The sequence below is a fragment of the Scyliorhinus torazame genome, chromosome 14 (genome assembly GCF_047496885.1).
Source record: "Scyliorhinus torazame isolate Kashiwa2021f chromosome 14, sScyTor2.1, whole genome shotgun sequence".
Classification (NCBI taxonomy): Eukaryota; Metazoa; Chordata; class Chondrichthyes; order Carcharhiniformes; family Scyliorhinidae; genus Scyliorhinus; species Scyliorhinus torazame.
Window position 1 is genome coordinate 207,007,232 of NC_092720.1, and position 21,367 is coordinate 207,028,598.

Below are 21,367 nucleotides of genomic sequence, written 5' to 3' on the forward strand. Positions count from 1 at the left end.
TGTTATAAATAAACAGTAAATCCTGTCATTCCCTGTTAACCGGTCATTCCCTATTTTAAATAATCAGTAAATCCTGTCATTCCCTGTTATCCTGTCATTCCCTGTTTTAAATAAACAGTAAATCCTGTCATTCCCTGTTATAAATAAAGTCAATCCTGTCATTCCCTGTTTTAAATAAACAGCAAATCCTGTCATTCCTTGTTATAAATAAACAGTAAATCCTGTCATTCCGTGTTAAATAAACAGTAAATCCTGTCATTCCCTGTTTTAAATAAACAGTAAATCCTGTCATTCCCTGTTTTAAATAAACAGTAAATCCGGGCTTACCCTGTTATAAATAAACAGTAAATCCTGTCATTCCCTGTAGTAAATAAACAGTAAATCCTGTCATTCCCTGTAGTAAATAAACAGTAAATCCTGTCATTCCCTGTTGTAAATAAACAGTAAATCCTGTCATTCCCTGTAGTAAATAAACAGTAAATCCTGTCATTCCCTGTAGTAAATAAACAGTAAATCCTGTCATTCCCGGTTTTAAATAAACAGTAAATCCTGTCATTCCCTGTAGTAAATAAACAGTAAATCCTGTCATTCCCTGTAGTAAATAAACAGTAAATCCTGTCATTCCCTGTTTTAAATAAACAGTAAATCCTGTCTTTCCCTGTTTTAAATAAACAGTAAATCATGTCTTTCCCTGTTATAAATAAACAGTAAATCCTATCATTCCCTGTTATAAATAAACAATCAATCCTGTCATTCCCTGTTTTTAATAAATAGCAAATTCTGTCATTCCCGGTTTTTCATAAAGAGCAAATCCTGTCATTCCCTGTTATAAATAAACAATCAATCCTGTCATTCCCTGTTTTTAATGAATAGCAAATCCAGTCATTCCCCGTTTTAAATAAACAGTAAATCCTGTCATTACCTGTTATAAATAAACAGCAAATCCTGTCATTCCCTGTTATAAATAAACAATCAATCCTGTCATTCCCTGTTTTTAATGAATAGCAAATCCAGTCATTCCCCGTTTTAAATAAACAGTAAATCCTGTCATTCCCTGTCTTAAATAAACAGCAAATTCTGTCATTCCCTGATTTTAATAAATAGCAAATCCTGTCATTCCCTGTTTTAAATAAACAGCAAATCCTGTCATTCCAGTTATAAATAAATAGTAAATCCCGTCATTCCTGGTTATAAATAAACAGTAAATCCTGTCATTCCCTGTTATAAATAAACAGCAAATCCTGTCATTCCCTGTTATAAATAAAGTCAATCCTGTCATTCCCTGTTATAAATAAACAGTCAATCCTGTCATTCTCTGTTAACCGGTCATTCCCTATTTTAAATAATCAGTAAATCCTGTCATTCCCTGTTATAAATAAAGTCAATCCTGTCATTCCCTGTTTTAAATAAACAGCAAATCCTGTCATTCCTTGTTATAAATAAACAGTTAATCCTGTCATTCCCTGTTAACCGGTCATTCACTATTTTAAATAAACAGTAAATCCTGTCATTCCCTATTATCCTTTCATTCCCTGTTTTAAATAAACAGTAAATCCTGTCATTCCCTGTTATAAATAATCTGTCAATCCTGTCATTCCCTGTTTTAAATAAACAGCAAATCCTGTCATTCCTTGTTATAAATAAACAGTTAATCCTGTCATTCCCTGTTAACCGGTCATTCACTATTTTAAATAAACAGTAAATCCTGTCATTCCCTATTATCCTTTCATTCCCTGTTTTAAATAAACAGTAAATCCTGTCATTCCCTGTTATAAATAATCTGTCAATCCTGTCATTCCCTGTTTTAAATAAACAGCAAATCCTGTCATTCCTTGTTATAAATAAACAGTAAATCCTGTCATTCCCTGTTTAAAATAAATAGTAAATCCTGTCATTGCCTTATATTCTAAATATCAAACCTGGAACCCTGCCCCTGTGAATCAACAGTGCTAACCACTGTGCTATCGTCCCGCCCAGATCCTGTCAGTCCCTGTTATAATAAACAATAAATCCTGTTATTCCCTGTGCTGTAACTTTTCTATGGTTGTAATTCATCAAGTAATAAAGAATAGCATTCCATTAGTCTTCCTAATTACTTGCTGTACCCACATATCCATTTTCTGTAACTCATGCGCGACAAAACCTAGATCACCCTGCACGTCAGAATTCTGCAGTTCTGCTCCGTTAAAGTAATATTCTGCTTTTATATTCTTCCTGTAAAAGTGACCAATTTCACATTTTCCCAGATTATATTCAATCGATCAGATTTTTGCCCACGCTTCACCCATCTCTTCCTGTCTGCAAACTCATTGTGACTTCTTCACAACATACTTTCCTTCCTATGTTTGTACCATCTGCAAATTTCACGACCATGCCTTCGCTCCCCTCATCTAAATTGAGGGACTCCACTCTGCAAGATAGATAAAGACCCATCTATGCATACTCTGTTTTCTGCAAGCCAGACCATTTTCTATCCATGTTAATATTTTAACCCCGACACCCTGACCTTTTATTTTTCACAATAACCTTTGCTGTGGCTCCTTATCGCCTTCTGGAAATCCAAGTACAGTACGTCTGAAGGCTCACCTTTATCTACAGCACACGTTACTCCTTCAAAGAACTCTAATAAATCGGTCAGACATGATTTCCCTTTCACAAAACCATGCTGACTCTTCCTGATTTAAAAAATATATAAATTTAGAGTGCCCAATTGCTTTTTTCCACTTAAGGGGCAATTTAGCATGACTGATTCACCGACCCTGCACATTTTTGTGGGTTGTGGGGGTGAGATCCATGCATTCACGGGAGGGAATGTGCAAACTCCACGCAGACAGTGACCCTGGATCGAACCCGGGTCCTTGGCGCCATGAGGCAGCAGTGCTAACCACTGTGCCACCGTGCTGCCTTGAGTCTTCATGATTACCTTCAGTTGTTCTAAGTGTCCAGTTATAACCTCTTAATGATTGATTCGAGCACCTCCCTCGTGACAGACATCAAGTTAACTGGCCAGGTTTCCCGTTTACTGCCTCCCTCCCTCCCTTATAAATCAAAGGGCTATTATTGCCACATTGCAGTCAGGTGGAACCTTTCCAGAATCCAGAAAATGTTGAAAAATTAACACACAACCCATCGACTACCTTATTGACTACCTCTTCTAAGACCCTAGAATGAAGTCCATGAGGACCCAGAGATTGTCAGCCGGCATCTCCATCAGTTTGCTCGCTACATGCCAGATGGTGAAATTTGAATTCAATAAAAATCTGGAATTAAAAATCCAATGATGACCATGAAACCATTGTCGCAAAAACCCATCCAGTTCACCAATGTCTTTCAGTTAAGGAAATCTGCCATCCTTACCTGGTCTGGCCTACATGTGACTCCAGATCCACAGCAAAGTGGTTGACTATTATCTGCCCTCTGAAATGGTCCAGCAAACCAGTTCAAGGGAAATTAGGGACGGGCAATAAATGATGACCCAGCCAGCAGTGCATCCCATGAATTAATAAAAAAATGTTCCTCTCTCCCTTCCACCTTCTAATTTACAGCTATTGCTGGATTGTTTTTGTATCCTCTATTTGTTCATTTATTGCCCATCCCTCAGAGTCAACCACATTGCTGGGAGTCTGGCGACACATGCAGGCTCGACCAGGTAAGGATGACAGATATCCTTCCCTAAAGGACATTAGTGAACCCTCTGGGTTTTCACAACAATTGACAATGGTTTCATGGTAATCATTGGACATTTTTTGAACTCCAGATTTTTATTGAATTCTAATTTCACCATTCTGCCCTGGTGGGTGGCACGGTGGCGCAGTGGTTAGCACTGTTACCTCACAGCACGGAGGACCCGAGTTCGATCCCAGCCCCGGATTATTGTCCGTGTGGAGTTTGCACATTCTCCCCCTATCTGCATGGGTCTCACCCCCACAACCCAAAGATGTGCCGAGTAGATGGATTGGCCACGCTAAATTGCCCTTAATTGGAAAAAAAAAATGAATTGGGTACTTTTAAAAAACAATTTTTTTCAAATATTCGTTCATGGGACGTGGGTGTTGCTGGCGGGGCCCACATTTACTGCTCATCCCCGAGGACAGGTAAGAGTCAAACGCAATGCTGTATGGGTCTGGAGTCACACATAGGCCAGACTGGGTAAGGATGGCAGATTTCCTTCCTCATAGGACATTAGCGAAGCAGATGGGTTTTTAAAACAATCGACGATGATTACATGGTTATCATTGGACTTCTCCTTCCAGATTTTTATTGAATTCAAATTTCACCATCTGCCCTAGTGGGATTCGAACCCAGGACCTCAGAGCATTACCCTATGTCTCTGAATTATTAATCCAGTGACAACACAACTGCCTCCCCTTAACTGCCCATTGTCACTCTCTCGAGGACTAACACTCATTTTATTCACTCTTTTCCTTTTTAAATACCTGTAGAAACGCTTGCTATCCATTTTCACATTTCTAGCTAGCTTCCTCTCATGCTCTAATTTCTTTCTCCTGATTAACCTTTTAGTTATTCTCTGCTGTTCTTTATATTCTGACCAATCATTTGGCCTGCCACTCACCTTTTGCACAGTTATATGTTTTTTCCTAAAGTTTGATGTTTTCCAGAACTTAGTTAGCTAGCCACGGATGTTGGGTCCTTCCTTTAGAATTTTTCTTTACAGCTGGAATATACTTATTCTGAGTATTCCGACATATCGCCTTAAATGTCTTCCATATTGATCGATTCGCTGCAGCTGGCTCAGCTTTCATGCCCACATAGTTGCCCTTATTTAAATTTAAAATATTAGGCTTAGACCCACTCTTCTTCATTTCAAACTCGATGCAAGATTCAGTCGTATTGTGGTCAACTTTACTCTAAGGTCATTAAATAATCCTGTCACACCGTGCAATAACAAGTCTTATATAACCTGCTCTCTGGTTGGTTCCAGAATGTGCTGCTCCAAGAAACTATCCTGAAAGCATTGCATGAACCCTTGAGCCTGCTCCCCTATAGAATAAGATCATGGCCTATCGGATTGTAACGTCAGCTCCACATTCCAGCCTACCCCCTATCAACTTTCACCCCCTTGTATGTCAAGAAGCTATCTACCTCTGCCTTGAAAAATATTTAAAGACTTTGTTTCCACCACTTTATAAGGAAGGGTGTTCCCACTTTATAAGGAAGGGTGTTCCAAAGACTCATGGCGATCTGACAGAACAAAATTCCTCATCTCTGACTGAAGTGGGCAATCCTTTCTTATTGAACAGTAACTGCAGTTCTAGGTTCTCCCACAAGAGTGCAGGAAAAGCTCAGCCGGCCTGGCAGCATCTGTGGAGAGGGAAAGTGAGTTCATGGTTCATGTCCAGTACAACCTTTCCCCGAATAGGACCCACCCCCGTCCACCTACTCTACCCACTTACTAGTTAAATACCAATGGAAGGTGAGGCAGGTTCAGCCCAGGGCGATGGAAAGGTTAAGCTTTCTTGTCCCATTCCACACAGCGGATAGGGCCACCTGTGCCAGCGATGCCCGTCACTCTTACCTGTCCGTCTGTGCTTTCCGTCGCCATGCACTTGTTGTTGGAGAGCTCGGTAATACGGTCAATCTTTGGTGCCTCCATTCGACAGCTGCACAGCGGCAGCTCCTCAAACTTATCCGTCTCCATGGAGCTGGCATCATTGGATATTCCTGGAGGAGGGAGACAGAGTTTAACCTCCCCCCATGAAAGGAATATAAATAATAACTTGGGGAGAAAATACATCCGCAATTTATTCAGGGGGAACGGGGGGAAATGGGTCAACTGGGCCAGAGGGACGAGGGTTCAGATGGTGGTGTGGTGGGGGGGGGGGGGGGGGGGGGGGGGGGGGGGGGGAAGAAGAGGGGTAAGACAGGGGGACAGAGGGGTCATACAGGGGGCAGAGGGGTCATAAGGGGGGCAGAGGGGTCAATACACTCTCCACCCCCACCGTCAATGCGCCCTAAAGATCAACAAGCTTCCGCTGAAGTAAAGCGAAGGTAGATGGGTTGTGAATGGGGCACCTACCTGTCGGCTGCGGGGAAAGGCTACTCTCATTGGGAAGCTCCAGAGACCCCAGGGGGACCTCAGTGTACTCGCTTTGCACCTGGCTCCCTCCTCCTGCTGAAGAATTCATCACTGCCCAAGCGCAAAAGAAACAAGAGGACACAGTCTTTAGATCAAGGCCCAGTCTTCGCCATGGCTCCAACACAAAGAACTCAACTTTACTGTCCTGGTCAAACTTCAAGTTCCCAAGTTTTTATTCATTCATGGGCCCCGAGCATGCTGGCTAGGCCAGCATTTATTGCCCACCTCTTGAGAAGGTTGTGACGAACCACTTCCTTGAATTTAACTGAGCAGCTTGCTTGGCCATTTCAGAGGGTAGTTAAGAATCACACACAGGCCTGCTCTAAGGGCGACAGATTTCCCTCCCAATGGGATGCTAGTGAACCATACCTGTTTTTATGACGTCCCAGATTTTCTTTTTTAAATTTAGAGTACCCAATTAATTTTTTTCCAATTAAGGGGAAATTTAGCGTGGCCAATCCACCTAACCTGCACATCTTTGGGTTGTGGGGGAAACCCACGCAAACACACGGGGAAAATGTGCAAACTCCACACAGACAGTGACCCAGAGCCAGGATCGAACATGAGACTTTGGCGCTGTGAGGCTGCAATGCTAACCCACTGTGCCACCGGGCTGCCCTCGCCCAGACTTTTATTCATCCCAGAGTTAGTTAATGAACTGAATTTAAATTCCCCCAGCTGGCATGGTGAGATTTGTACTGCTTTTCACTGTGGATCACTGTTCAGGCCTCTGGATGATTAGAACATCAACATAACCACTTGTCTCCCATTGCTTTACCGATCACCAATGTACTCCCACAATCCCCCTTCAAGCTCCCAAGGGTTGGATAACGAGGGCTGGTTAAACAAACTAAGGGCGGACTTCTGATGGCGGATATGAAGGAGTAAGTCGCACATTTGGTGGCCCGCTCTGGTCGGACCTTTGGACCTTTCCCCCGTTTTTCTACCGGACTTCAAATGTAAAACGAATGTTAGTGGCAACTGTTTACTGAATTCGCACTTCAGTGCATGGAGAGAAGGACTAGAAGTGTTCGTAAGGGCAGAAACAAAAAGATAGAGAAGGCTTGGGCTGTAGCTGCAGCAGAAGACAGCATGGCGGAGGTTCGGACGTCTGTCTTGTCGACCCAGCAGTCTATGGAGCAGCTGAGCAAGTCATTTAGGAAGGCTTTGCTATGCAGAAACGAGACTTCTTGGACCCGATAAAAGTGTCGATTGAGCGGATGGAGCATAGATTGGACGCCCAGAATCGGGCGATCCAGGTGGAGAAGGCACTGGCTGAGCAGGAGGAACAACAGACTGCGGTGGAGCTGGAGGTGGACATGCTGAGGGACCAGCAGAAGAAGCTCCTGGAGACGGTGGAGGACCTAGAGAATAGGTCCCGTCGGCAGAACATAAGAATCGTCGGGCTCCCGGAGGGGTCCGAAGGAACGGACACTGGGACATACATCGTAGACATGTTTGTGAAGCTGCTGGGGGATGGGGCATTCTCCCGGCCTTTGGAGCTGCATATGTCTCACAGAGCACTCGCGAGGAAGCCGCGAATGGGAGACCCGAGGGCAATGGTGGTGAGATTCCACAGGTTCTCGGATAAGGAGCGTATTCTACAGTGGGCCAAGCAGACACGGAGCTGTAAATGGGACAATAACATCCTGCGGGTTTACCAGGACCTGAGTGTAGAGGTGGCCAGGAGGAGAGCAGGCTTCAATCAGATCAGGTCGATCCTTTTTAAGAAAAAGGTGAAGTGTGGACTGTTATACCCAGCCCGTCTGTGGATCACGCATGAGGATCAGCGCTTCTACTTCGAGTCGACTGAGGACTCGTTGGATTTTGCGAAAAATAAAGGGCTGGTGATGGATTGAGAACTCTTGAACTTGGCTGCAACATTCATGTTTTTATTTTTGTTTTGCTGTTTTTGTAAAAAGTTTCTTGTTTTGCGTTTCATGGTAGATGTTTGTGATGCCGTTTGCATTGATTTGGAACCAGCGGTAGAGCTGAATGAGTTAAGGTTTTCATTTGCACTGTTGGGGGATGGAGGTGTGCTTGTTTTGATCTTGGTGTTTTTCTTTTGGGCAATTGTGTAGGGATTGTTTGATGTTGGAGTTTGTTTGTATGAGTGGGGGGGGGGGGGGGGGGGAAGGAACAATAGGTGGGATACTATCTGGCGTCGGGGATGGGGGCCACCAAGCAGGCTGGGCGGGCTAGCTGTCGGAAGCACAGTGGGGGGAGGGGGGTGCATATGTTTGGTTTAGTAAAGGGGTTGGGTTACAGGGTGTTGTTACTGGGGTGGGGGGGGGGGGTGAATGATCTGCTAACGAGGGAGGGACTTGGGCTGAGGGACAGAGAGGAGGTTGGGGGAGGGGGCTGCCTTGGGATGGACTGGTGGAGGGGTGGAACATGGGCTGGAGGCAGGCCTAAAAAATGGGATGGCTGATCGGCGGAGGAGGAGGGGGGGGGGGGTAATGAGCCCCCCAACTAGGCTGATCACCAAGAATGTTCGTGGGTTAAATAGGCCGGTCAAAAGGGCACATGTGTTCGCGCATCTTAGGGGATTGAAGGCGGACGTGATAATGTTGCAGGAGACGCACCTTAGAGTAACGGACTAGGTTAGACACTGCCTTGGACCGGTCAAGCTCGAAAACGGGCAGGCTGCCAGAAATGGCAAAGGAACAAAGAGGGTTCATGGAGCTGATTGGGGGGGGGGGGTTGGATCCATGGAGATTTGGGCAGCCGAGGGTGAAGGAGTTCTCCTTCTATTCACACGTGCACAAAGTGTATTCCCGGATTGATTTCTTTATTTTGAGAAGGGCCTTGCTGACTGGGGTGGTGGACACGGGGTACTCGGTGATCACAATCTCAGACCACGCTCCGCACTGGGTTGACCTGCAGGTTAGTAAAGACAGTAACCAGCGCCCGCACTGGAGGTTGGATGTGGGACTTTTAGCAGATGAAGGGGTGTGCGAGCGGCTGAGGAAATGTATTCAGAGATACCTGTAGGTCAATGACATGGGGGAAATTTCAACAGTGCTGGTGTGGGGAGCACTGAAGGCGGTGGTCAGTGGGGAGCTGATCTCAATCCGGGCCCATGGCAGAAGGTTGACAGGGCAGAGACGGACCGACTGGGAAAGGAGATACTACAGATTGATAGGAGGTATGCAGAGACCCCAGAGGCAGGGCTTTAAAGGGAACGGCGGAGGTGACAGGCAGAGTTTAGCTTGCTTAGCACAGGGGCTTAGCACTTAGGGACTGTTTAGCAGGGCTAAATCGCTGGCTTTTAAAGCAGACGAAGGCAGGCCAGCAGCACGGTTCAATTCCCGTACCAGCCTCCCCGAACAGGCGCCAGAATGTGGCGACTAGGGGCTTTTCACAGTAACTTCATTGAAGCCTACTTGTGACAATAAGCAATTTTCGTTTAATTTCATTTCATTACCACAGGGAGGACAGTGGAGCAGCTGAGAAAGGCGAGGGGGGCGATCTATGAACATGGAGAGAGGGCCAGCAGAATGCTTGCACAGCAGGGGAATTTGGCCGGTTTTTGGGGTATAAGCTTAATATGGGAAAGAGTGAGATGTTGGTGTTCCAGGCGAGGGGGCAGCAGAGGTGACTGGGAGAGCTGCCGTTTAAGTTAGTAGAGGGAAGCTTTAGGTACCGAGGCATCCAAGTGGCGCGGGAATGGGACCGGCTGCACAAATTGAATCTGGCCCTGCTGGTGGACCAAATGAAGGACGATTTTCGGAGATGGGACGCGCCTCCGTTGTCTCTGGCTGGGAGGGTGCAAACGGTGAAGATGACGGTCCTCCCGAGATTCCTATTTGTATTTCAGTGTCTACCCATCTTTATTCCGCGGTCCTTTTTTAAGCGGGTCAACAGAGTGATCACGGGCTTCGTCTGGGCAGGCAAGACCCCGCGAGTAAGGAAGGTAATGTTCGAGCGGAGTCGGGGAGAGGGCGGGCTGGCGTTCCCAAATTTTAGCAACTATTACTGGGCGGCTAATATAGCTATGGTCAGGAAGTCGGTGGTGGGGGAGGGGTTGGCATGGGTGCGTATGGAGGTGGCTTCATGTAAGGGCACCAGTTTGGGGGCATTGGTAACTGTGCCTTTGCCGTTCCCGCCGGCACGGTACTCCACCAGTCCAGTGGTAGTGGCGGCCCTGAGCGTTTGGGGCCAGTGGAGGCAGCATGTGGGAGCAGTGGAAGCATCGGTCTGGGTCCCAATCTGTGATAATCACGGGTTTGTCCCGGGGAGTATGGACGGGGGGGTTCCGGTTGTGGCGGAGAGCAGGGATTGAGAGGATGGGGGATATGTTCATAGAGGGGAGCTTTCGGAGTATGAGGGCGTTGGAGGAAAAGTTTGGGTTGGCGAGGGGAAACAAATTCAGGTGCGGGACTTCCTTTGTAAACAGGTGTCAACCTTCCCACTCCTACTGCTAAGGGGGATTCAGGACAGGGTAGTTTCCAGAGAGTGGGTGGGAGATGGGAGCGTCTCAGACATTTATAAGGAGCTGATGGGGTCGGAGGAGACGCAGACCGAGGAGCTGAAGCGCAAGTGGGAGGAGCTGGGAGGTGAGATAGAGGATGGTCTCTGGGCAAACGCATTGAGTAGAGTCAACACGCCTGCAACAGATGCCAGGCTCAGGCTGATACAATTTAAGGTTGCTCACCGAGCTCACATAACAGTGGCCCGGATGAGCAGATTCTTTGGGGTGGAGGACACGTGCGCAAAATGTGCGGGAGGACCAGCGAACCATGTCCACATGTTTTGGACATGTCCATAGCTTAGGGGATTTTGGCAGGGGTTGGCGGACGTCATGTCTACAGTGTTAAAAACAAGGGTGGCGCTGAGTCCAGAGGAGACGATTTTCGGGGTGTCAGAAGACCCGGGAATCCAGAAGGAGAAAGAGGCAGACGTTCTGGTCCTTGCTTCCCTGGTAGCCTGGAGACGGAAACCATTAGCACGGAGGGACTCAAAGCCCCGAAATCGGAGAGCTGGCTATCGGACATGGCTAGCTTTCTCTGTTTGGAGAAATTCAAGTTCGCCTTGAGAGGGTCACTGTTAGGGTTCACCTGGAGGTGGCAACCGTTCGTCGACTTCAGTGCGGGAAATTATCGTCAGCAGACTGGGGGGGCGGGGGGGGGGGGTAGAGTAGGGGGTCAATAAGGATGGGACCTGTACGAGAGGTAAATAGCTTTTGCACTATGTTTATGGTTTCATGTATATTGTTTATTTTGTTGTTGTTATACGAAAAATACCTCAATAAAATGCTTATTAAAAAAAAACTAAGGGCTTCCATTCCCTGGGAATATAGAGTTAAGGGGTCATCTCATTGACGCTTTTAGGATATTGATAGGACAGATGGGGAGAAACCATCAACTTGAGATCAGTTTGGAATAAGGGGAAATAAGTATAATATCAGAGCCTGGCTGTTCACAGGTAAAATTCAGAAACACTGCTTCACAAAAGAAAAGGGAATGTCGTAAGTATGGGTTTTCCAACCCTCCCACCCTCCATAGCCTTCGTCCTGCAGCCCTTCATCCCTGGGCCACTGCAGGTCTCACCTGGCTGCCTTTACTTTGGTGTTCGACCCGCACCATCTGGAAACTCTGGTCAATGCTAAAAGTGCAGGACCCTTGAAAAGTAAACCAGGTCTTGCTTCAGATGCTCATTGAAGCTTGTACTTAACCACTACAGGGGACGGGGGGGGGGGGGGGGGGGGGGGAGGCTCCGGGAAACCCTCAGGGGATATTCTCTGCAACTCGGGGCCATTAAAGACAAAAGCCACCGGGGGGCAGTATAATCTCAAAACTCAGCAAACAATGTTGAGGAAACAATGGTCGGAATTCTCCGGCCGCTCGCTGGTAGTGGGATACTCTGATGGTCGGCTTCAGGGGAAATTCCCATTGACAGTGGCGATAGCAGTGAATCCCGCAGCCAGCTAACGGCGCGCCACCTCCAGCCGCCAAGACACACGCGGCTGGGAGGCCAGAGAATCCGACCCAATATTTCAGTGGGTGAGACGATGGAAGCAGTCAGTCACTGCTCAGCAGATGTATTTTATAAAACAATATTTCCGGATACAGTTTGAGGAACCATGTCAGGGCAAATGACATCAAGCTGGTCAGCACAAATGATGCAAAGGCAACAAACTTGAACTCAATTCAAATTAATTAATAAATCGGGGATTTCCCTATTCTCAATTTTACTGTTGTAGAATTTTACTCGTCCCAGGAATAGTGACCATGACAACGAACAACGATTCTTGTAAAAACCCATCTGCTTCACTAATGTCCTTTAGTTTGCTGCCCCCTTTTTAACCAGACACAAACCTGCTGAAGGGAGCGTCTGTAAATCGCCACGAGGTGATGAGTCTGTGAGGCGGAGGCAATGGGCAGAGCAGTGAAGTAATGCGCTTCTCCCCGGGTCTCGCTTTTCGAACAATTCCAGATTTATGAATTGATTCAAATTCAAATTAGGGAAGGAAATCTGCCATGCTCATTCGGTCTGGCCTGCATTTGACTCCAGACCCTCAGCAATCTGGTTGACTCTTTTTTTTTAATAAACAATTTTAATGAGGTATTTTTGGCATTACAAACAACAACAGCATAAAACAATGTACAAAGAACAATAAACAGGGTGCAATCACCGACTCCCATCCCGCCAAGACGAGCCTAATTGACCCCCTATTAATGTGGTTGGCTCTTAACTGCGCTCTGAAATGGCCACTCAGTTCAAGGGCAATTGGAGGTGGACATCAAACGCTGGCCTTGCCTGTCACACCCACATGCCATGAAAGAATAAGGCATATAAAGAGTCATAAACTCCTGCACTGCAGACCACCTCTCTTGGAAAAGCACTGCAGCCGGCCAGCTCACGTGGAGGCAAAGCACTGAAATTAGGTTCAGTACGTTTCAAGGACCACCCGTGCCAAACTCAACGTTTGACATGCCCAGAGTAAGGCCAGAGGTGGCACAGCTGCAGGAGTTACCCCAAACACCACCACCATGAACTGCTGATCCTGTGGCCATCCCTGTGGATCCTGCATCAGACTCCTCAATCGTGAGAGGACCCACATTAGCCGATTAAAACATTTGCACCCGAAGCGAGGAGTCTACCGTGTCGAGAGGAGTAATGAAGGATGTGACGTTATGCTAAATGTAAATGGTTCGGAAGAAACAGATGGTTTTGGACCCATGTTCCCAAAGGTCACCACCACTACACCTCATCTCACGTCCAGATCTGATGCAGGAACATTGCTTACGATTAGACAACAAATCCATTCTTAAATGTCTATCCGATCTAGATGAACTAGATCTTTAATTTTCTACACTCCTAGGTGCTGACTGTGCTGTGGAAGCAACTTTAGCTGGATGCTGATAGTTATTCCAATTTCTAATCATTCTAACTCCTGCGTCAATGACATAAGAATAATTAAAAGTAGATATGTGGGTACAAAGCAAATGATATTGAAGTTAAGGGACAAGTGTCCGATTCGCTCTCTGAGGAGTGGAGTTTGAACTCAGCAAGGCCGATACTGAGTGAAGGAGCTGTCAGTAGCTTACACGGTCTGGGGAGTGTGAAAGAGTTTTACTCCCGATCAAGGCAGCCCATTCTGGTTTCATTTCCAGGGACGTGGGCCCTGTTGGGAAGGGTGACGTTTGTTGCCCATCTCTTGCTGCGCCTTGAGAAGGTTTCGGTGAACCTTGACCTCCTGCAGTCCCGTGTGAGGAGGGTGCACCAGGATGCAGTCAGACAGGGAATGGCAAAATAACCAACATGTTTGATGGGGCCGTAAACAACCGTAACATGTTCCCTTCGAGAAGGCTTGCCAGGCTTTGCCAATGCAGAATAGAGACAATACCAGCCCGATTGGACCACAGATCTCTTGTTAGAACAGCAAGACAAGGGAGAAGCTCATTACTTCACTGCGCTGCCCATAGCCTCAACCTTGTGAATTCAAGAGTCCCATCACCCTGTGACGAATGAGAGACAACCCCCGTAAACAGGTTTGTGCCTGGTTAATGAATGAGGGTAGCAACGCCCCGATTCGTCACACAATTATAGAGACTTTGATCACATCATGCTCGACCACAGTTAAACAGTATGCTCTCCCTCTCTCTCTGGATTACCTGCCCCTCTAGGCTGCCAGACCGTCCAACAGCTGTCTATCTAAAAGAGGAGGTGAATTGCAAAGCACAGAACACAGTCGTCATCCATACCTTCTTTGAGTTTTGTGAAATCGGTTGTTGTCTGTCCCACTGGAACTAACAGAAAGAGGAAATCAATGAAGAAAATGGGCGAAGAAGTGAAGAACTGAAGCACAAACGACACCTGCGTGGTGTCTACAACACAGAGCCATGTGCAGTGCGTAGAACGCCACCGCATGGCGACTAGCCAAGCAGACAGGGTGAAGCTGCTGCTCACTGGCGATAGGACCACACATGTCATTGTAAAGTAGTATTCCGGGGGTTGGGGAGGGCGGTATAGGCAGAGGCACAACATGCTCCCCCACCTTCCCCCAGCATGCGCCTATGCCAAGGGTGCGATGTACACAAAGTTGCTATTGTAGCTGGTTTCTGAATCACTGCTGGTACTAAGATGGGTCAAGCTTACCCACCTTGACCACTTCTTTGTGATTGAACGAGATTCACAACAGCAGCAATGGTGGGTGGGCAGGGGGAATTACGAATTACACACTAGCTTTGCGAAATCAGCATACGATTGACAAGAGCCTGGCAGAACACAGGAGTGAGACACTTCTTGTTTGGCATGCAGCTTCCAAGACATTTCACTTGAGATTAAGGGTAACGTTAGCACAATTAGGTGCATCCATAGGATACTGAAATACCACACGCTTAATCTGTTGCCCTATGCTTCAATTGCTCAACAGCTTGCTCAGCACAATTAATTCATTTGGACAGAGAGTTTAGATTGAACCTTTGAATCAGCTGTTCAAGTACCAAACTGCTCATCTCCATAGGACTATAGAACTGTGCAGCATAGAAGGGAGATCTCTCAGCCCCACTGTACAGTGTTGGTTCTTTGGTAGAACGATTCAATTAGTCCTTCCCCAGAGTCATCTAACTCAACTGTACAAATAGCCGTTTGGTCGTACAGAACCTGAGTATTGTTGCAAAAAATGTTTTAAAATTTGTTGGAAGTTTCAATCTTATGCGCATCACTGGGCTAAACCGCTGGCTTTTAAAGCAGACCAAGCAGGCCAGCAGCACGGTTCAATTCCCGTACCAGCCTCCCCGAACAGGCGCCGGAATGTGGCGACTAGGGGCTTTTCACAGTAACTTCATTGAAGCCTACTTGTGACAATAAGCGATTTTCATTTCATTTCAATACAATGCAAGGGAAATCAACCATTTTACACTTCATGAGAAGTGAATGAGAAAATAGCGCAGACAAGTGGACTCCGATTATAGAGGTGTCACCATGGCGAATGTACCAGTTGACCTGAGACTGGTGACTCATAGTTAACTGCCACGCATTGTTTGAAATTTAAACTAGGCAGCTTTACTCTGATCGGTCAATGCATTGTACTGAGGAATGAACCTGCAAATGGCTGTCACTTACTTTGTTTCACTGAAACAGACGCAATGTGGGTACATGTTTTTTTCTGTCTGCAAAGGACAGGGCTCAGTGTATTAAATATGTAGCCTTTAGTACGCAAAAATGCACCACAATGAGGCGGTCTGAGAATCTTAAATTGGTTGCCAACACAATATTTAGCACACTGAGGATCATCTGGCAAATGTTGTCCAATCGCAGAATCACATCTAATGTCGACACTGTGTTTTGAGTTTTGCAAGCACAGGCAGGCTGGGTACAGTCTGACTTTATCGGTTGCGAACAGCAGAGGGATATGCTGTTTGAAACGATTTGCCAGTCTTTGGCGGAGTACAGCTTACAGACCTAGCATCACACTGGTGCTAAAATTCATATACCCACATTACTCATTTGTGCGACAGGCAGAACATCTTTTGGCATGACAGCAGCATCCTTTTAGTGGTGATACCACTCGTGTTGGGACTGCAGAGTCGCAGTGTGAAACAGTTAGCTTCACCTGCCCCTCAAAGTTTGGAGATATCTTCCCTTTCCAGGCTAATCTGAGGTAGACTGGGCATTTTCCAGGGCCTTGGGTCCTTTCATGAGTATGTGTGGTATACAGCATAAAATGGCCTGATCAGGGTATCCATTATCTCGCAGGATGCTGGGTATATAGGCAGCATTTGCTAAATAATCCTCAGTGTGCTAAGAATTATGCTGACAATCATTTTAAGATCGTCAGTCGGACATGCAGTGTGGCGCATTTACATGTACTGGAAACATATGTTAATATACAGGGTCCTGTCCTTTGCAGACAGAAAGAGCATGTACCCACATTGCGTCTGTTTCAGCGAAACAAAATAAGTGACAGCGATTTGCTGGTTTATTCCTCAGGACAATGTCTTGACCAATCAGAGTCAAGCGGCCTAATTGAAATTTCAAACAACGCTGGTCAGTTATCTGTCAGTCACCAGCAACAGTAGCATTCTCTATGACATCACCTCTACCAATAAGAGTCCACTTGCTAGCCAAACAGCATTCTCTTCTCGTACAGTATAAATTGTTTCCCCTGACAGTGTATTCTTGTAACTGTCCCGACAAGTACAAAATAAAAAGCTTCGACAAAACTATAAAACCATACAAACGTTACAGTGCCTAAAGAGATCATTTAGTCGATCGTGTCTGCACCAGCCATAAAAAAGATAGAAAATATACTAGCTGTGCATTTTAATCCCATTTTCCAGCATCTTGCATATAGTCTTGCAGGTTACAGCTCTTCAGATGCAGATCCAGGTGCCTATTAAACGAGTTGAGCATTTCAGTCTCAACTCATTTAGGGGGTGAATTGCAAATGCCCATCACCCTCTGGGGTGATTACATCCTTCCTTTTGTATTCCATAATCTTGTGCAATAAAGGAAAGCAATCCATATGCTTTCTTGCCCACCTTGTCCACCTGTCCTGCCACCTTCAAGGACCTGTGGACATGCACTCCAAGATCGCTCACTTCCTCAACCCCTCTCAATATCTTCTCGTTTATTGAGCATTCCCTTGCTTTGTTTGCCCTAGCCAAATGCAGTTTGTCACATTTTTCCAGACTGAATCTGACCACTTCTCTGTCCAGTTAACCAAACCATTGATATCATTCTGGAGTTCACGCTATCCTCTTCACTATCAACTACATGGCCCATTTTTGTGTCATCCATAACTTTTCCAATCACGCCACCCACATTTAAGTCTAAATCATGAATATATTCATGAAACACCATATATATTCATGAGCCCTGTGAAACACCACTGCTTCTTCATCGCTACAACATCCATCAACCATTATCCTTTGTTTATTGTCACGGAGAAAATTTTGGATCCAACTTTCCCCTTTATCTCATGAGATCTCACTTTTCTGACCAGTTTGCCATGTAGGACCTTGTCAAAAGTCTTATTGAAATCCACGTAGGCAACATCCACAGCCCTACCCTCGTGAATCCTCCTTGATACTTCCTCAAAAAAATCTATTAGGTTAGTAAGACACCATCTTCCCCAAACAAAACAATGCTATCTCTGATCAATCAGTGCTTTTCTAAGTAACAGTTTATCTTGTCTCTCAGAATTGTTTCCAATAATCTCCTCTTTTGTGATCGTCAGAAGCTTTCTTTTTCTGCTTTATCTTGGTCTGTCGGCTTCTGGAGCACCAAGGAGCTCTAGATTTGGCATTACCATCCTTTGTCTTTGTGGGAACGTGCCTACACTGTGCCCACAGAATCTCACCTTCGAATGCCTCCCACTGCTTTGACACAGTTTTTCCTTCCAATAGCTGCATCACTCTGCTCTTGCCAGCTCACCTCTCAGCTTTGTAAAACTTGCCTTCCCCCAATTTACTCCTGTTCTACCTTTGTCCAGTTTCCATAATGATGCCAAATCTAACTATATTATGGTCACTATATCCAAAATGGTCTTCCCCGTTGCTACTTCATCCACTTGCCCAGCTTCATTACCATAGACAAAATCTAGAATTGCATCCCCCCTCGTTGGGATCGGTACATGCTGGCGGAAAAAAGTTCCCTTGGATGCAGTTCAACAATCTTTTGCTCTTCACACTGTTAGTACCCCAATTTATGTTAGGGTAGTTGAAGTCCCCAACGATTACCGCCCTAGTGTTTTTGCACTCATAAATCTGTCTACAGATTTGCTCTTCTAACTCTCTTCCACTGTTTATCAGCAAAACTCAAGTTCTGCATTGTCAGGCGACTATTTGTATACTTGAGACAGAGGCAAAACGAAGACCGGGTCTTGTAACTCTTGCACCACTTTGGCCTTTCTGAAAATTGCTACTGCATCTGCTTCCATCAGCCTTTAAGGCAGTGCACTTAAAATTACAACTCGCAACATAAAAAATAATCTTGTTTCCCCACCTCTGGTTTATTTGCCAATTAGTAGAGTAACCAGGAGTCCCTCTCTGATTTGTGTGAAAACATTGGGTGCTAAATGGTCTGTTTCTGTACTGTATATTCTGTGCAATGCATGTAACAAGCTCGAGACTAAATGGTCTCCTCTTGTTCCTTATTTTCAGAGGGCGGTCGGAGAATATCAAAGGAAACAATTGTCCTGGAGTCTGTAGGGGTTATAAATTAATCCTTCATACTCTGCTGTAAACTACTCAGTGGGAGAATTTACATGGGCCTTCTTTGAACTCCCTTTCTAAACTCTTTTTTTTCATATGATGTGACATGACTGACAAGGCCAGCATTTGCTGCCTCTCCCTAATTACCATAGAATCCCTACAGTGCAGGAGACGGCCATTCGGCCCATCAAGTCTGCATGGAGCCTCTGAAAGCTCACTCGCCCGCCTTATCCCAGTAAGCCATAGCCCCACCTAACCTGCACATCTTTCGGCTGTGGGAGGAAGCCGGAGCACCCGGAGGAAACTCATGCAGACACAGGGAGAAGGGGCAAATTCACAGAGTCGCCCAAAACCAGAATCAAACCTGGATCCTTGGCGCTGTGAGGCAGCAGTGCTAACCACTGTGTCACCGTGCTGCCCATTGCACTTAAACTGAGTGGCTTGCTTGGCCATTTCAGAGGGCATTTAAGAGTCAATCACATTGCTCGTGGGTCTGGAGTCATATGTAGGCCAGGTCAGGTACGGATGGCAGATCTCTTTCCCTAAAGGACATCAGTGAACCAGATGGGTTTTTGCAACAATTGTAGTTTTAATTCCAGGTTTATTAATTGAATTTAAATTCCACCGTCTCCCTCAAGGTTATGTGAGTTTGGAGATAGGGGAAAGGCCGACTGACTCAGAGTTTACGAATCATCCGAAGGGGCAACGTTTTCACTTTCTGACTGGTCACGGACAATCAGGTTGGAGGTCATGTGATGAAACCTCAGGAACGCGGCTAACTAGAATTGGCGACTGCTGAAAGCGCCGGGTGGGATAATACATGGATGGAAGACAGGAGGGTGTCAATGGTGGGGAGCTTCCCAGGGCGTGTTACGCAATCACCTTCCTTCCCACTGCGCCGACGACCTCCTACCTGCTCCTTTGCCCTGCTTCATGCGATCCTTTCTTCTGCGTTTTCGGGTGGGTTTCACCCACGGGCTCTCACTCTTCCACTTCTTCTTCCCTTTCCTTTTCAGACTCGAGGTGGAGCTCTGCGGGATCAGAGAGGTGGTCAGTGACTCTTAGAAGTTACCGATGAAATCCAGCAAGTCAATGGCGGGGCAAACAAACTTTGAGCTGCTGTCAGCCCCACATCAATGGAATATAACGCAAATACATGGCGCAATCCCTACAGCTCTTTGCAGTGATAACTGCAACATCAATAACAAACTTGTATTTATGTAGTGCCTTTAATACAGCAATATGTCCCAAGGTGTGTCACAGGAGCATGATCAAACAAAATTTGACGCCGAGTCACTTTAGGATACAAGAGGGCAGCTGCCCAATATGTCAGTCAAAGAGGTGGGCTCTAAACAACTTCTTGAAAGCCGAGTCGGAGAGGGTTAGGGAAGACTTTCCAGAGCTTAGGACCCAGACAGATGAATAGTGCAGTGATTAAAATTGAGGCCAGCACTGGAGGAGAGCAGATATCTTGGGAGGGCTGTGGGGATAAAGATTTAGAGACATGGGGCAGGAGGCAAGGCCATGGAAGGATGTGAAATCAAGGTGGAGAATATTAAAACTGAGACACTGCTGGACCAGCAGCCAATGCCAGCTCAGCGAGGGCAGTAACTTGTGCGAGCTTAGGATGCAGCTAGCAGAGTTTTAGATGCGTGGGAGAGCATTGGAATAATCAACAGCGACAAAGGGAGACAGTCAGCAAGTCGTCTGGCACTTTCTCACATGGGAGGGGAGGAGGCAGAGGGTGCCCTGATAGGTCTCTCCTGCATCTCCCAGCAGGCGGCCGGAGAGCAGAGGACTCAAACAGATTCCCTGTCCGTCCTGTCAACCAGTAGAAACACCTGCGGATCCTGAGGCACCTTCCGTTGCCTTGGGACATCCTAAAGCCCTACCCAGTCAGCTAAGCCAGTTTTGAAGTGCGGTCGCTGTAGTAATGTAAGGGACGCAGCAGCCAATCCGCGCACAGCGAGATCCTACAGGCGGCGACGAGCTAAATGACTGGGAACGCCGTCCAATGCAGTAGGATGTCGGAAATGGAAGGAGAACAAAATGCGCCGTCGCCTTCATGTAGGAGAACCCAGAGGTGAGGAATCCACGGGAACATCGCGAGCTCTGCCTGACAAGCTTGTGAAGCCGGGATGAATCTCGGAATCTTTTTAAAAACGGCCTTTTACAGGCGGCCTCAGTTCAAGACTAGGTAAGGAACTGATATACCACCTCCATCCCACTGGGTCTGCAAGCAACTGCAAACTGGGAGCCGACCGCATCAGCAGGTACGACGCCTGGCTGTTAAAATCCCAGAAACCTAGGAAAGTGTCTTTTGCGAGGAGCAGCAGCCACCCTGGCAGTGAAATTTAAGGGCACAAATCTTTTGCAAGTCCTGTGGCTCGCTGCCCACCATTGTCCATTTTCTGTCACTGTGACCTTGTGGTTCTCAAATGCTTCAACGAGGAGAGGAGTGCGATAGAAACTTGCAAAGCCAAGATCCGCACGAGAGTTCACAAGTCTGTCTCTGCGCACGCACACACAGACAGAGACGCACACACAGACAGAGACGCACACACAGACAGAGACGCACACACAGACAGAGACGCACACACAGACA

General features: G+C 46.4%; 1 protein-coding gene across 6 annotated transcripts in view; it reads right to left on the bottom strand.

The window, feature by feature from the left end:
* The window catches only part of ehmt2 (euchromatic histone-lysine N-methyltransferase 2), a 100,779-nt gene that overhangs the window by 44,438 nt on the left and 34,974 nt on the right, over positions 1 to 21,367 (bottom strand). For 3 of the 6 annotated variants that reach the window (XM_072475518.1, XM_072475514.1, XM_072475520.1), the window contains exons 13-16: positions 19,676 to 19,793; positions 14,308 to 14,352; positions 6,038 to 6,148; positions 5,537 to 5,682 (exon numbers count right to left, since the gene is read on the bottom strand). In XM_072475518.1, the coding sequence (XP_072331619.1) occupies positions 5,537 to 5,682; positions 6,038 to 6,148; positions 14,308 to 14,352; positions 19,676 to 19,793 (420 nt within the window). The remainder of the gene's footprint in view (positions 1 to 5,536; positions 5,683 to 6,037; positions 6,149 to 14,307; positions 14,353 to 19,675; positions 19,794 to 21,367) is intronic. The other 3 variants (XM_072475515.1, XM_072475516.1, XM_072475519.1) reach the window with 3 other exon arrangements.